This window comes from Fonsecaea monophora (assembly GCF_001642475.1).
Source record: "Fonsecaea monophora strain CBS 269.37 chromosome Unknown Scaff101, whole genome shotgun sequence".
NCBI lineage: Eukaryota > Fungi > Ascomycota > Eurotiomycetes > Chaetothyriales > Herpotrichiellaceae > Fonsecaea > Fonsecaea monophora.
This window is the reverse complement of record NW_019174032.1, coordinates 68,484-82,183: the sequence shown is the minus strand read 5'-3', so window position 1 is coordinate 82,183 and position 13,700 is coordinate 68,484. Positions and strand designations below refer to the sequence as shown.

At 50.8% G+C, this 13,700-nt stretch overlaps 3 protein-coding genes across 3 annotated transcripts; 2 read left to right on the top strand and 1 right to left on the bottom strand.

Annotated features, from left to right (window-relative positions):
• Positions 1-4,312: 4,312 nt before the first annotated feature.
• On the top strand, positions 4,313-6,645 carry AYO21_09775 (hypothetical protein; the record flags this gene model as incomplete). Its single annotated transcript, XM_022659704.1, has 9 exons — positions 4,313-4,341; positions 4,403-4,718; positions 4,778-4,869; positions 4,932-5,196; positions 5,259-5,682; positions 5,769-5,869; positions 5,940-6,100; positions 6,151-6,247; positions 6,310-6,645. 9 exons carry the CDS (start codon positions 4,313-4,315, stop codon positions 6,643-6,645), a joined length of 1,821 nt encoding a protein of 606 aa, XP_022508009.1.
• A 1,732-nt stretch (positions 6,646-8,377) lies between these two features.
• On the top strand, positions 8,378-9,691 carry AYO21_09774 (hypothetical protein; the record flags this gene model as incomplete). Its single annotated transcript, XM_022659703.1, has 3 exons — positions 8,378-8,520; positions 8,585-9,189; positions 9,276-9,691. The coding sequence occupies 3 exons, from the start codon at positions 8,378-8,380 to the stop codon at positions 9,689-9,691; spliced, it is 1,164 nt and encodes a 387-aa protein (XP_022508008.1).
• Positions 9,692-10,835: 1,144 nt separating this feature from the next.
• AYO21_09773 (hypothetical protein) lies at positions 10,836-11,408 on the bottom strand (the record flags this gene model as incomplete). Its single annotated transcript, XM_022659702.1, has 1 exon — positions 10,836-11,408. One exon carries the CDS (start codon positions 11,406-11,408, stop codon positions 10,836-10,838), a length of 573 nt encoding a protein of 190 aa, XP_022508007.1.
• Positions 11,409-13,700: the final 2,292 nt, after the last annotated feature.

The following is a 13,700-nucleotide window of genomic DNA, read 5'->3' as shown; positions in this document are numbered from 1 at the left end:
AGGGACGTGCAAGCATCACTGGCGTTTGGTTGAAGGCGGGAAAATGCTCGCATAGCTATACGTGTATTTCATTCTCTGGCGTTCATGCGTCGGTGCATGATACAAACACGGCCTAAATAGTTCTGACAATCAATCATCATTCTCTACAATGATCTTGGGGTCTTGTCAGTATTAGTTCTTTCTCTTCTCACGTTTGTTTGCTCCGTGGTGGACACTCTTGTCAATTTTTGATATCTTACAGGCGGGTGACACCATATATGTACTACGGTGATACGTAAATTACAATAGCGGTGACGGATGTTGGAACTGACGGCCTCTGATTGGCTATCCGACTGCACCTGCCAGTCCTCCCAAGTCATAGTGGGTTTTTGCTTACATTATCTCAACCAGGTATAGTTTACGGCGGCCGCGGTCAGCACATATACCTGTCTGCACCCCCGCGCTCTCTCCCTCTCTTCTTTCCCTTTCCTCGGGAAGCAATCATGGCACCAAGGTACGTCAAGTCGCTCAACACCTATGTCAAATTCGCATATATGAAGCTAACCGGTGTTCTACAGTCGAATTGACCAGTCCTCCGGGACTTCGCCTCCGCCCCAATCCCAGGCCTCACCCTGGACGAAGCCCATGCAATGGGTGGTTGTCCTGGCGGTGTTGTCCTTGGTGGTGGGCGTTTTGTCTTTCCTGTTTAACGAGAAAGTGCGGACTTAGATAGTCCAGAAGACAGAACGGCCTCGGAGGAGCCAGAATCCTCCTGGGGAGAGACCTCCCCTACCAGTGCCGTTGGATCTGGTAGGTGCCCGAGGAGAACCCAGGACGGAGGCGGCGCCGTCCGAGGTTGCGGAGGTGGAAGAAGAGGAGGAAGAAGGAAGGGTAAGTTTATTATCATGTCTGATTTTGTTGCAGGTAACTGGAATGCTAACGGATATTACAGAGTGATGTTCACTCCAGCGAGCCCCCAACTCGCTAGTTGGTTTTTCGGCGGCGTGGTTGCGCCTTTATTTTGCATTATTATTACACAGAGGGGCGGGTCCCATCATTATCTTGTATTCTTATGCCGGGCATGGTCTCTGCCTCCACGTGGCGCTCGGTGGAAACTTGGGTTGGTTGTCCCAAGGCAAAAGAGACCCGGCTCCCCCCCCCCTCTCTCTGTGTGAAGAGATGGCTTGAAGACTTGGGTACATTGGATTGGCAACGAGTTCACGCATCAATCATCATTCTGTCGACCGCTGCTCTCAGTCAAACAGAGCGTTCACTCCAAGCCAAACTCAACCCAAAGTCAAAAAATGCAAAACTTTCTTCAACCACTGCCAGCCACCGCTCTCAGTCCTACAGAGCATCGCACCCCCAAGCGAATTCAAACTCAAGTCAGAGGATACAACTTTCTTCAATTCCAAGCAACCATTGCTCTCAGTCTTACAGAGCATCACAACCTCAAGCCAAAGGATACAATCACAACCAACCACTGCTGTCAGTCCTACAGAGCACCACACATTCAGCTGAACTCGGCCTCAAGTCAAAGAATACAACTGTCTTCAATCCAACCAACCACTACCCTCACTCCTACAAAATCGTGCGGAATTCCAGCGGAACCCAATTTCAGATATCTCCTCAACTCTCGGACAGCAAAGAGGTCCCGCGGTCTTCAAGAGTCTTGTAACCTTGTGCCAAATGCCGCCCCTTCACTATCAGAACAATCACAACCTGAGTTATTGCAACATCAAGACCTGCAATATCCTACCTGTGAAGAACACCTGTGAAGAACACCTGTGAAGAACACCTGTGAAGAACACCTGTGAAGAACACCTGTGAAGAACACCTGTGAAGAACACCTGTGAAGAACACCTGTGAAGAACACCTGTGAAGAACACCTGTCGACAACTGCTCACAGTACCAAAGGATACGGAAAGCCAAGTCGCGTTTGGCCCAAAGTCAGTTGTCTTCAGGACTTTTCGCCAACCAATCTTCGTTGCACGCCGATTGGAATGATCTCAAAGAGCCATCGGCAATTGCTCTAGGTCCCAAAATGTTCCAAAGGAATCTTCCTCTGTCGCCATGTCCCTGCAAACTGTTCCACAGACCAAGAAAACCTTACAGTCACTGAGCTTGAGGACCTGCTGGGAATGAGCCAAGGTCCTCTGTAAGAGAGCATTACTTAAGAAAGCGACTCTGCTCACCATTTCTTCATTTCGCAAATTACCAACACCCGTTCTGCCTCCAGGCTCTGACAACACCTCAAACCAACCTGAACCATCATTCGTGCTAGTGTCGACCTCAAAAGCTCGTCCTTGCTGATCAACACAGTGATGGCGAATATTTCCATCCTTATCATCTTGGTGATGCTTGCTGCCATGGTCAAGCAAGTCTCAGCTGCATCATCGGAGCCACAGATTTGCACACCACTAGGTCATCCAGATTGGGATTGCAAAAGCTCAATTATTTGCGAGGCGGATTGGCCTTCAGAAACAGGGAATTATGGGTCGAGAGATGGCAACACCAAGATCACATCGCGCAGTAAATCTCAGGGGAGAATTTTAGTCCTGGACAGTGAGGTCAATTACACAGCCATCAAAGACGACATTCATCGACGCCGATTAGCCACGATCTCTGTGGCTCAAAACTCTCAAAACCATTCAATTGTTTCTCGATCTGCCACATCACCGTTCCCAGAGCAGTGCTGTCGTCTCACCGTGGAATGTTTCAAGTTCTTCGACGATGAGATCGGAACCAAACCTAGGGATTACAATGGCAGGCTCTTGATAGACGATTTCAATCTATGGAAGAAGGCGGAGTGTTGCATGTCGGACTTTTTGACACCAAAGTCGTGGTGTCTGACTCCTCCAGCTCGAAATAGCTGGTTCTCGTGGGATGAGCCACCGGCTTGCTCCAAATTTCACTAGAATCTTTGGAAGAATGGCTGGGCGAGTCTGTCGGCGCAGGGAATGGGGGCCAGGGGGGTGGTGGTGTGGTATGTTGAAGGTCCTCAGGGTCCTCACAACTACGTATGTACAATAACTAGTTGGTCTCTGAAGAGAGCTCCGTGGTACTAGAAAACCTGACAAATGTTACACTCTGGATCTCAAGGCTTTGAATTCTGGATCCTCTATAAGACAGCGTTACTTGAGAAGACCTTGAGCTCCACATTCTCTGCAAACAACCTCGACAAACGTTCTTCGAAAGCCTCCAGGTAAGAATGCTCCAAAGCAAGCCATCTCATCCAACACTTTGACGAGTAGCAACCTACCAATCTCTTTGGCACAAATCAACTCAACAACGGCGCCTTCTACCACCAAGAAGACATTCACCTGTAGGGATTTTCGGGGGGCAAGGAAGGGGCCTGGCTTAGGGGATTGTTGGGAGGTCCTCTTTGGTGGGAGGAGACAGTGGGGAGATATGCTCGGAATATTACTGGTTAGAAGCAATATTGGCTTTTTTTAAGGTATGCATTCCCGTGTCTCTCTGTGTTTATTCTATGTACAGCCTGTCTCTGAAATACTTGCGTGCGAATACCTGTCGATAACACCATGTCAGGACCTCGTACTGTTGCCCGTTTCGATCATGCCTAGGTTGGAAGGGCGGCGCACCAACCACAAGCTCGTCCTGCAACAATGACATCATTGTCGGCTGCTGGTGCCTTTTATCCGGCTTGGCATTTGATGTTCATCTTGACGACGGCAAATCACCACAACCATCCAACTACTTGCCTTGCACCGCACTTGCACCGTTAAGCATTTTCATAGCTTCGCTTGCTATCTCTTGGGATTTCTTGGTATACGTCAAGCAATGGGAAGCTTTTCTGACCGTTGCTATCATGCCACGAGCATCGCTGTTTGCCGCACCAAGAGCTGTTTCGTGACCACGACCTGTGGTGGGCTTTGACGATCACTGGGTCACTGTTGCATCGACTATCGCATCGTCCATCCTGGCAGATGGAGCACGTACGATCCGTGGCAACGAAGGGTAGTAGATGTTTACAACTGCAATGCCTGGTATTGGTGGATTTCTCGGCACCCTGCAACCCTTCTGTGGCGGCTCATGTTCCTGGCAAGGGTCGTTTTCACGATGGCCGACCTCTGTCCAGATCTGCGAGTTGAGTACATGCATAGTCGTATGATAATCTATGTATGTTCGGGCGACATACCCTGTGAGGTTGGTGCTTTTGGTCGAGTTCCGCATCTTGTCGCCCTGCGTCTGATAATCCCCTTGGGTCTCCACGTTCTCATCATCTCTTTACATCCTTTTCTCTCTCGTACATTACTTCCTCTGCATATACCTTCACCTCACTTATCACACGAGAAAGTCCTGAAGTCAAACTATGGCCGAACACGAGTTTCCGGCCGCTCAGTACGTATCCTCCAACCAGTTCAATTGATCCATGTTCAATCTGACCGAAACCCCTTCCTAGACTGCACGGGGAGAAACACAAAGTGGATGATGATTCTGTGAAAGCCATCCACGACATCACTGGGGGGCCACTCACGGCAGATACAAAGGCACTCCCAACTCTTAAAGAGCACGGCTTCATCGGTGACAGGGAGGGACCACATTCCCCCAGCGAGGATACCGAAATTGGCCAGACCGAAGATGGATTGGAGCCGAACGAGCACGAGAAGAAACATCTGCGCCACGTTGGCGAAAGCCTCCCTTTTTCCACCTTCCTGGTTGCTTTTGTCGAGCTGTGTGAGCGTTTCACCTTCTACGGTTGCCAGGGTATATTCCAGGTGAGGACACTCACATCGCGTATCTAAGTGATGCGGAGCTTTGGCTAACGTCTTGACAGAACTATGTACAGCGACCGCTTGATGGATCTCAGGGACGAGGTGCCCTGGGAATGGGACATCAAGGTGCAACAGGACTTACTACCTTCTTTAAGTGAGAAATGACTCCCTTCATCATCACCCTGCTGTCAATTTTGCAGCTAACCCTCAAACCAGCTTCTTCTGCTACGTCACACCAATACTGGGTGCGATCGTTGCCGACCAGTACCTGGGCAAGTACAAGGCCATCCTTTACTTCTGCGTGGTCTACCTGATTGGGCTTTTGATCCTATTTACGACTTCATTGCCGGTCTCCCTGCAGAATGGGGCCGGCCTCGGCGGGTTCATCACAGCGATCATCGTTATCGGCATTGGAACTGGAGGTATCAAGTCGAATGTTGCCCCGTTGATTGCGGACCAGTATAAGCGCAGGAGAATGGTTGTAAGTAGCCGAGCACTCAATGGTCATAAGTGGGCGAGAAGGAGGATACTGACGCAAGAAAGATGTCAACCACCCCGAAAGGCGAGCGAATCATCATCGACCCAGCCGTGACTATCCAGCGGATCTACATGATCTTTTACACCTGCATCAACATCGGTGCCTTGTCTCTCCTGGCGACGCCGTACATGGAACGCGACGTCGGCTTCTGGTCCGCGTACTTGCTCTGCTTCTGCATGTTCTGCGCCGGCACCGCGGTTCTCATCATGGGGCGCAACATCTACGTCGTCCGGCCACCCCAGGGGTCCATCATCACGGACGCGTTCAAGGCAGTCTGGCTCATGATCAAGCACCGTGACCAAAATGCGCCGAAGCCGAGCTGGATGGCGGAAAGGGGCATTCACAAGACGGTCCCGTGGAACGACCATTTCATCGAAGAGTTGAAGAGAGCGCTGGTCGCCTGCCGGGTCTTTGTCATCTATCCGATCTGTAAGTTCACCCTTGGAAAGTAAAGATTGAGATTTCATTTTGCACATCGAGCAAAGGAGGAAAACATGCTGATGCTACACGCTTAGACTGGTGTGTCTACGGACAATTCAGTGGCAACTTTGTCACCCAAGCCGGTCAGATGCGAGGACACGGAATTCCCAACGACTTGATGCAGAATTTTGATCCGGTGAGTACGTGGCTCTGGGAAGGAACCCTTCCTTCTCAGATAACGAGAATGCTCACGAGTCTGCCTGCAGATCTCCATAATTGTCTTTGTGCCCATCTTGGATAGATTCGTCTACCCTCTTTTGAGAAAGATGCACATCCCTTTCCCACCGATCAATCGAATTGTCTTGGGATTCTGGATCGCGTCCCTTGCCATGATGTACGCCGCAATTGTGCAGCACCTAATTTACAGGTAAGTGATCGGAACGGGCGACAGAGTTTCTTGCTGACGGGACGCCACAGCTCCGGACCGTGTTATAAGCAGCCACTGTGCGACGCATCGCTCGTCGATGGCGTCGCTGAGGGCAACAATGTGCACATTGCGATCCAAGCCCCAGCTGTAAGTGGAGAACCAGAACGCGCATTGGTTACCAGCGTTCAGCGGCTGACACTCCGACACAGTATATGCTTATCGGTATCTCCGAAATCTTCGCCTCAGTGACAGGTCTGGAGTACGCATACACAAAGGCTCCCCCGAGCATGAAGTCTTTTGTGCAATCTATCTATCTCCTTACCAATGCGTTTGGTTCCGCGCTAGGAGAGGCACTGACGCCAGTGGCTTATGACCCTGCCATCCTGTGGATGTTTGTGGGACTTTGCATTGCGAGCTTCTGCGCTGGCTGCCTGATTTGGATCCTATTCCATGGGTTGAATGAAAGGGAAGAGGAGATGAATGCACTGGACGACGATGTCGAAGAGGAAGGCGGATATCGCAAAGGAAGCAAAGTTACATATTGACCGAGAAGGCTGAGTGCCCAGCACCCGGTGGTTTAAACTTCTTGTGGAGAGCAAATATTGGGAGGGCTGATGTGATGTGCGATACCAGAAGAACAGCGTCTAGACCCAATCATCGGAGCATTTCCCTTGGGCGGGGACGATGGTTTGTGTTCAAATCCGGATCTGGAGCGGGTGGCTGGGACAAGATGGTTTGACGCACATTGGCTGCCAGAGACACGCAACAATTGCTACTTGTAGCTATGGCCAGGTCGTTTTGAATCCATTGCGTACCACATCATTATTACTGATCAACAAGCACCGCGCTATAAAACCCCGCGCCCGCTTAGAGCAAGGTACAAATTGTTGCAGGGTCAAGTGATCCTCGACGAATCCCAGAGACTTAATCGCCCAATACCGAGCACTGGAGGGCCAAGGGCCGGGGAATAAGCGAGAGACACAAGCTCGCACCTAGGCAGGTCAAGTGCGCAGGCGTCGCAAGCCGCGGCTGTGGGCGAGAGAGGTGATTCGTGAGAGGCCGGGAAGGCGTGGGCGTTGGTCTCTAGTTTCCGTGCCGCAGTGCGGGTGGCGACAAGGGCGTGAGGACGGAGGGTGGCCGTAGGGATCGAGGGGGAGTGGGCGGTGGTCAGGGCAAGGTTGTATCGAGGAAGTTGTGCTGGGAAAGAGAGTGAGTAGGATTTCATCGAGATATTGAATGATCGAACGATTGTTCCTTGGTCAATCAAATGTCTTACGAAGTACTCGGTCGGTATACAAGATGTGGATGTGGATGTGGCGCAGGAAGAAGAAGAAAGTAGTGTATGAATGAATCATGATGCAGGGATCCCGGCCATCCCGCAGCCAGGCAAGCCAGGGCTTGGGGAGGACCACCGAGGACCTCACTAAACAACTTAGGCAGTGCTAGGCACCTGGACGCCGAGTAGCTTTCTTTAACTAAACCGGATTTCCGTAGGTGTGAGCATCGTGGTCACTGCAGTTCTCCCGCCCAGCCCAGCCCTTCAATATTCTCTCTTCTCCCCCGCGCGCAGTCTTTCCTCGGACTTGGTCTCGTGAACCAGCATTGGCACCACCATCACCAGCTTGCCAACTGCGCCATCCTCACCCTCTGCCATCACCCTCTTCTTTCTCCAGCTCCTGCATCACTATTACCTCGTTCATCCCGTTCCCATTAACCTCAATCTTCTATCATTCTGCTGCAGCAGCCGCAATACATCCTCCTTCATCTTAACTGGGGATGCTGCATCCGAAACCGCCCTACTGAAGACCTGCACATCCGCCATCTGGGCCAATCCCGTCTCCGAAGCAGAGGTTGCTTCTTCCCCCTTGAAACAGCCTCCCCCTTCACTTCGTAACCTTTTGTCACTCAATCCGCCTCGTGTGTGAGGGAGGATTCAGGCCCATATTGGAGCGCCCGAGGACCAATCCTAATCTCACCCTTGCTTCGATTGATCGTTCCGTCACTCCTCGTCGATTACAGATTTGCATACATCGAAATCGATCGCCACCTACTCCTCCCTATCCTTCGCGACTCGTCATCTCTCCTTTTTGTCCTCCTGTTCATGTCTCTGCCCATCTACGACTGGTTCAAGGGATAATCAGTGCTTTCCTCCTGGATCCGTGGTCGCCGGCACAGCTTAGATGCTCCCATCAGCACCCGGTTGCGCACCCGACTTCTGCACGTTGACTACGTCGAGCCTGTCGAACACTTTGTCTGCGCCATCATATCTCATCTAAGATGGCTTCTTCAACATTAACTACGACGGCGTCGTCCACTGCGAGCCCAACGGGGAACCCTGGTGGCAATGGAGGTTCTGGTCCTAGTTCGCCACTACTCTTTTTCGTCGCTCTCGGCTTTGGTGTCGTCTTTACAAACTTATGGTGAGCCCCAGTCAACTTCGGGCATCTCTGAATCATCTAATCTTGTTGTGTGTGTGCCTGTCAGGATTATCGTTGGTGTCAAATACTGCTTCCGATATAACCAGCGCAATAGACAGCGCATGAATGGCGAAGATCCGGACGGAGTGGATCTCGCAGCGATGCCTCGACAACACCGCCGCAGGCGCGAGAAGAAGCTCATGACCATCGAGGAAGTCAACGAAAAATTCCCTCTGACCAAATACAAAACGTGGCGTTCGAATCGTGCCGATGAAGGCCTGCCCACTGCTGGAGGGATTACTACTGCTTCTCGACCGGCTAGCATACACAATGCTCAACGAGATTCCAAAGAGTCAAAGGAAATGGAAGCCCAGGAATTGGCACATGCACAAACCAACACTTCGTCCGAGGAGAAAACGCCCGAGCATGGCGAACCAGAGCTTGTAGAGGCTGAAAAGAGTGACACGGAAAACCGGCCAGTCACGCCGTCCCGGCCCAAATCCAGTCCATCCACGGTGACACCAGGTACTCCGGTACACAAAGTCACCAGTCACGATGACGAGGACGAAGACGAAGAACGCATCCAGACGGCCCTTCCGCCCGAGCAATTACCTGATCCCGGCGATGCTTGTGCCATTTGTATTGACAACATCGACGATGACGACGATATACGTGGGCTACACTGTGCCATGCATTCCATGCCTCTTGCGTTGATCCTTGGTTGACATCACGCCGAGCCTGTTGTCCTCTCTGCAAAGCGGATTATTACGTCCCCAAACCTCGACCCGAAGGTGCCGAAGTGCACCCAACAAACCTGCAGCCGCCTCCAACGGCATTCTCAATTATCGGAAATGGACGACCAGGCCGAAGACCGGCAATGATCATACCGGGGCGATTTATGAGCATCGTGTATCATGATCGCGATCGACATGGATTTCCACTCGTGGTGCGTGCGGAGCGGACAGATCAGTCAAATCGAGAACAAAGTCGGAGGCAACAAGGAGACAGATTACCAAGCTCAAATACAGCTGCGGGTCACGAAGGCGTCGATACTCCGTCGTCACGGAGACCACGGTTTGGCTTCAGAATACCAGGTCTAAGTCGACCAGCCCAGACACAAACGGCGGCTCCGGAAGCCCTGCCTACGCCTTCGCAGCTTGAAGCTGGAAGATGACGGGAAGCAACCCCCAGAAGCAACGATAATGATACGAGGTTTATGATAATTTCTGACGAGAGGCTTCTTGGCATTTGTTGGTTTCCCCGGGCCTTGGATAGGTGAAAACTCTGGGAGATGGATGGGCGAGACCAATTGCTCTGTTTGCATGAATGCTGAAAGGCCCGTTACTAGGAAGTTTGCATGGTATGAGCAACAACTGCGAAACTTTACGTCTGCATATGTCCGGCAACATGGGGCTCGACAACTTTGCACTGCACTGGGTTCAGGAGTGGACAAGAACTGCGACTTGATCTTGTTGGGATGTTGACCTCGAGATGTGATACCCCCGTCTCCATTTCTTGGCTATATGGCATATTGTATCTTTAGCCTCTCAGACTGTACCTGGACGAAGACTAAAAATGGACCATATTTGTTTTGCTTGTGTGGAGCGTGCATGGTGCATTTGGAATTTCGATATAGAACGCAGGAGTTGTGTATGGGCATTAATTGATGTATTACTAATGCCGTACGGAGTTGGGCACGTGACGCTGTGTGATACGTCGGAGCTTTCACCAGGTGACACGCATATTATCCCGACGAACCGAGTCCCGAGTCCCGAGTACGGTGATGCATAGCTGGACACAGCGTCAATATCCCAGCCCATTGTGTAAATATTAAAGCTGTAATTACCTCGTATGTAAGAGAGAGAGACAGAGCTAGATACGAGGTAGACATGTGAGAGAGAGGGGGCGATATGGTTTTTATTTGTGCATTTTCATGTTCATTTTCAACGGCACTCAGGTATCATGGCCATGGACATGGATGTGGACATGAACATAGATATGTGATGTGTACCGAGTATTGTGATGTGTATGTACGGAGAGGTGTGCTGGAGAAACTAAGGGTTGTCGACTGATATGGTTGGTGCGTATTGATTCAAGCCTGTGAACTTAGCAAACCTGGCCCATGCGCGAAGTTCCTGACGCATTTCATCGTCTGAATCACTTTCCGATTCTTGTCGACGTTTCACGTCGACCTCTTTTTCGATTGAGGCTGTCGGCGCTTTCGTTATCTCGTTTTCGCCCGCTAGCTGGTCGAGCGGCAAGTGTTTGAATTTCAGCAACTTCAAAAGAGAGGTTGATAGCACATCATCCTTCGGAACTCAACGCCCAGCTTTGGTGCTATATTCAGAGCCCATATGCTCAGTAGCCACATGCAACTCGAAGCTGGCACGATCGTTGAATGCGCTCTCAACACCGGTATAGCAGCTGGAGTCACCGCAATACCACTTGATTATCGTACCGTGCGACTGAAGATGGATGTCGATCGCCAAAGTTCCAGGAAAAGTCGCTTCGCACTGCGGGACTTCGCAATGCCAGCCAACGTCAGTACGCTTAGCGTGGACAATATCCTCTGGGTCGAATTTTATTGGGCGGTGCGGTAAGTTCTTATTGACTCGGTATTCTCCATCTGCGAGAGTCCTGGTCTCATACGTCTCGAGCGCTTTCTCCACATCCTCAACACATTTCTCTTTCATGCAACCCATGAGGATGTCGCGTAGACACTCTGGGATGCAATTCTGTGTCGATTTGGACGTCGTAATAGACTCTTGCATCTCTGTTTCAGTGCCTTGAGGAATACGCTCTCGGTACTCTCCGTCAACAGCCAACAACTTCTCTGATGTTTCTTCTTGTGCTTCGTCATAATCTTCCCCATCTCCGTCGCAGCAACTCATCCTATCATCTTCATCGGTGTCATGCGGTTCAAGCTCTTCGAGATCCGTCACCGAATGGGATGTATCGGTTAATGGCTGGACACGTTGGCGGGCAGCGTAGCGGTTGCGTATTTATATATAATTCAGATCGACGATTATCTCGTGATTCTCACGCAGATGTTCTATAATGCCGGTTTTCGTGTATGGTGCGATGAGGGTGCCACACTCCGGGCAGGAATTCTCGGCTGACTGAAATGCGCAGTTCCTGCCTCTGGTCCAGAATCCGGCCCGTGGGATGTCACGCGCAGAGGGGGTCACTTTCTTGATATCGTGCGCGTGAATACCGTGCGCGTGAATAGAGGGCGAATGCCCCTGGATGCTCGAGTTGGTTCTACCTGTCGTCCGTGCTCCCGAAGGATATGAGAGCGGACTTTATCTTTCGCTTCATCAATGTAGTCACAATCCTTGCAACCGAAGCCTGTTTTCATGTTATGTCGCGTCTCGCAATGTAGGGGAAGGTCATTCAAAACAAGTCTCTCCTTGCAGCCATCCCAGGCGCAGGCACATATATCGGAGGCATCGCGGATTGACCGATTTGATTCGCGAAACCTGGACTTTGAAATTCTCGGTTCATGCAACAATCGAAAAGGGGTCAAATGTTCGCAAGTGTTTGTGCGCATCCAGCCTCCTACGGTTACCGTACCATTCACTGCCTAGTTAGATTCACTGTCCCAGGCACTTGCCTTCTTATGTGACCGCCAAGCGTACAGGTAAGGCTGCGGAGCCTCTGTTGCTCAGTCCTAGCTTCTTCCTTAAATATCATCATTCTTATCAGACTTGCCAGATTCTAATGATTATGAGGTCAAGGCGTAACTTCCAGCTCTCGTCAACTAGATGTACCTTACAGCAGTGGTCGCATGTGTTATTTGCTTGGGACTTCTTGCCGTTGCCGTTGACGTCCGTCATGCCGCCAGATTCTTTCCAAGCCACCTTGACCTTGACGGTCTCACCCGCGTGAGGTGGTCACGTAAAGGAATACAAACACTACGAGGCATTGATGAAAGATGCTGGCACCTGACAAGATCAAAAAAGAACGAAGCGGTTTATCCTGAGGCTTGTCATCATCGGCCAGAATGGAGATCGAACTTCAAACGAAACGTCAAAAAAGACAAAAACCAAAAAAAACCTCCCCCGGGTGGGCTCGAACCACCAACCTCCTGATTAACAGTCAGACGCGCTAGCCAATCTGGGATCTTGTTAGTGAAAACTTTTGCGAACGGGTTGCTGCAAGGAACAACATACTGCGCCACAGGGGAATGCTCCCTTGTAATTGTTGGTAAGATCTCTGAGACAAAGATATATATTCTTAATCTCAAAAGTTTGCGCTTCCGGGCTTCCGGGCTTCCATCTTGGCATTTTATCGCCTAATGTAACGCCAGCATGATGATCCGGCATCTCTAGAATACGCACGTGGATGTTCTCCAATCCAAATTTTCGTCCTGCGAAAATGCCTTCGTCGACATCTTTCCGTGCTCTACGACACATTCCTAGGATGCTTGAGCATATTCCAACAGGCTTCTCTGGTGTAAAAGACCAGGCGATTACAGAGGATGAGCCAAACAGTCGTTACCTTGGGTGACGATTGGTTGCTCGCCCTTATCTTGTTGCGTCCAAGATTGATACATAAAGGAGTCAGTACAAACATGGCAGCCGTGACCGCCAAGAGCATCGACTTTCGTCGCTTATCATAAGCTTACAGATTTATACACGATCCCCGCGGAAATGAAAAAAAAAGACGCCTCCTCACCTCAACACCACTAAGTCTGAAGTCGCCTTCTGCATAGTTTGAGTCCCGACTATCAGACCAGATGCCGAAGAAGTCCGCCGCCTGCTATGCTTGTCGTTTGCACAAGATTGGCGTGAGTCATCGATCTATGCATCAGCATGCGGGTACTGATCACATTCTCCGCAGTGTGATTTCATGAGACCAGCCTGTTCGCAGTGTTTGTACACCGGTAGAAACTGCCCGGGCTATCATCAGTCAACAAAGTTCGTTCATCATTCGAATTGCCAACCAGGACAACAACCATTATCCATCAGAAGCTCCGAATGTGACAAACGACAACATCGACAGTCTAGGCTTCACAATGCTCCGCCCCGCCGGTATCCGAATCGAGGAAGAGCAGACTTTTTGGCGTCTCCCGCGCTATATTTGCGGTTCATGGGTGCTACACCTGCCTTAAATCACTGGCCGATCGACGCACCGCGCGGAAGCCCTTGTTCCAGTCTTGAGGGTAACGTCACTAGTGATTC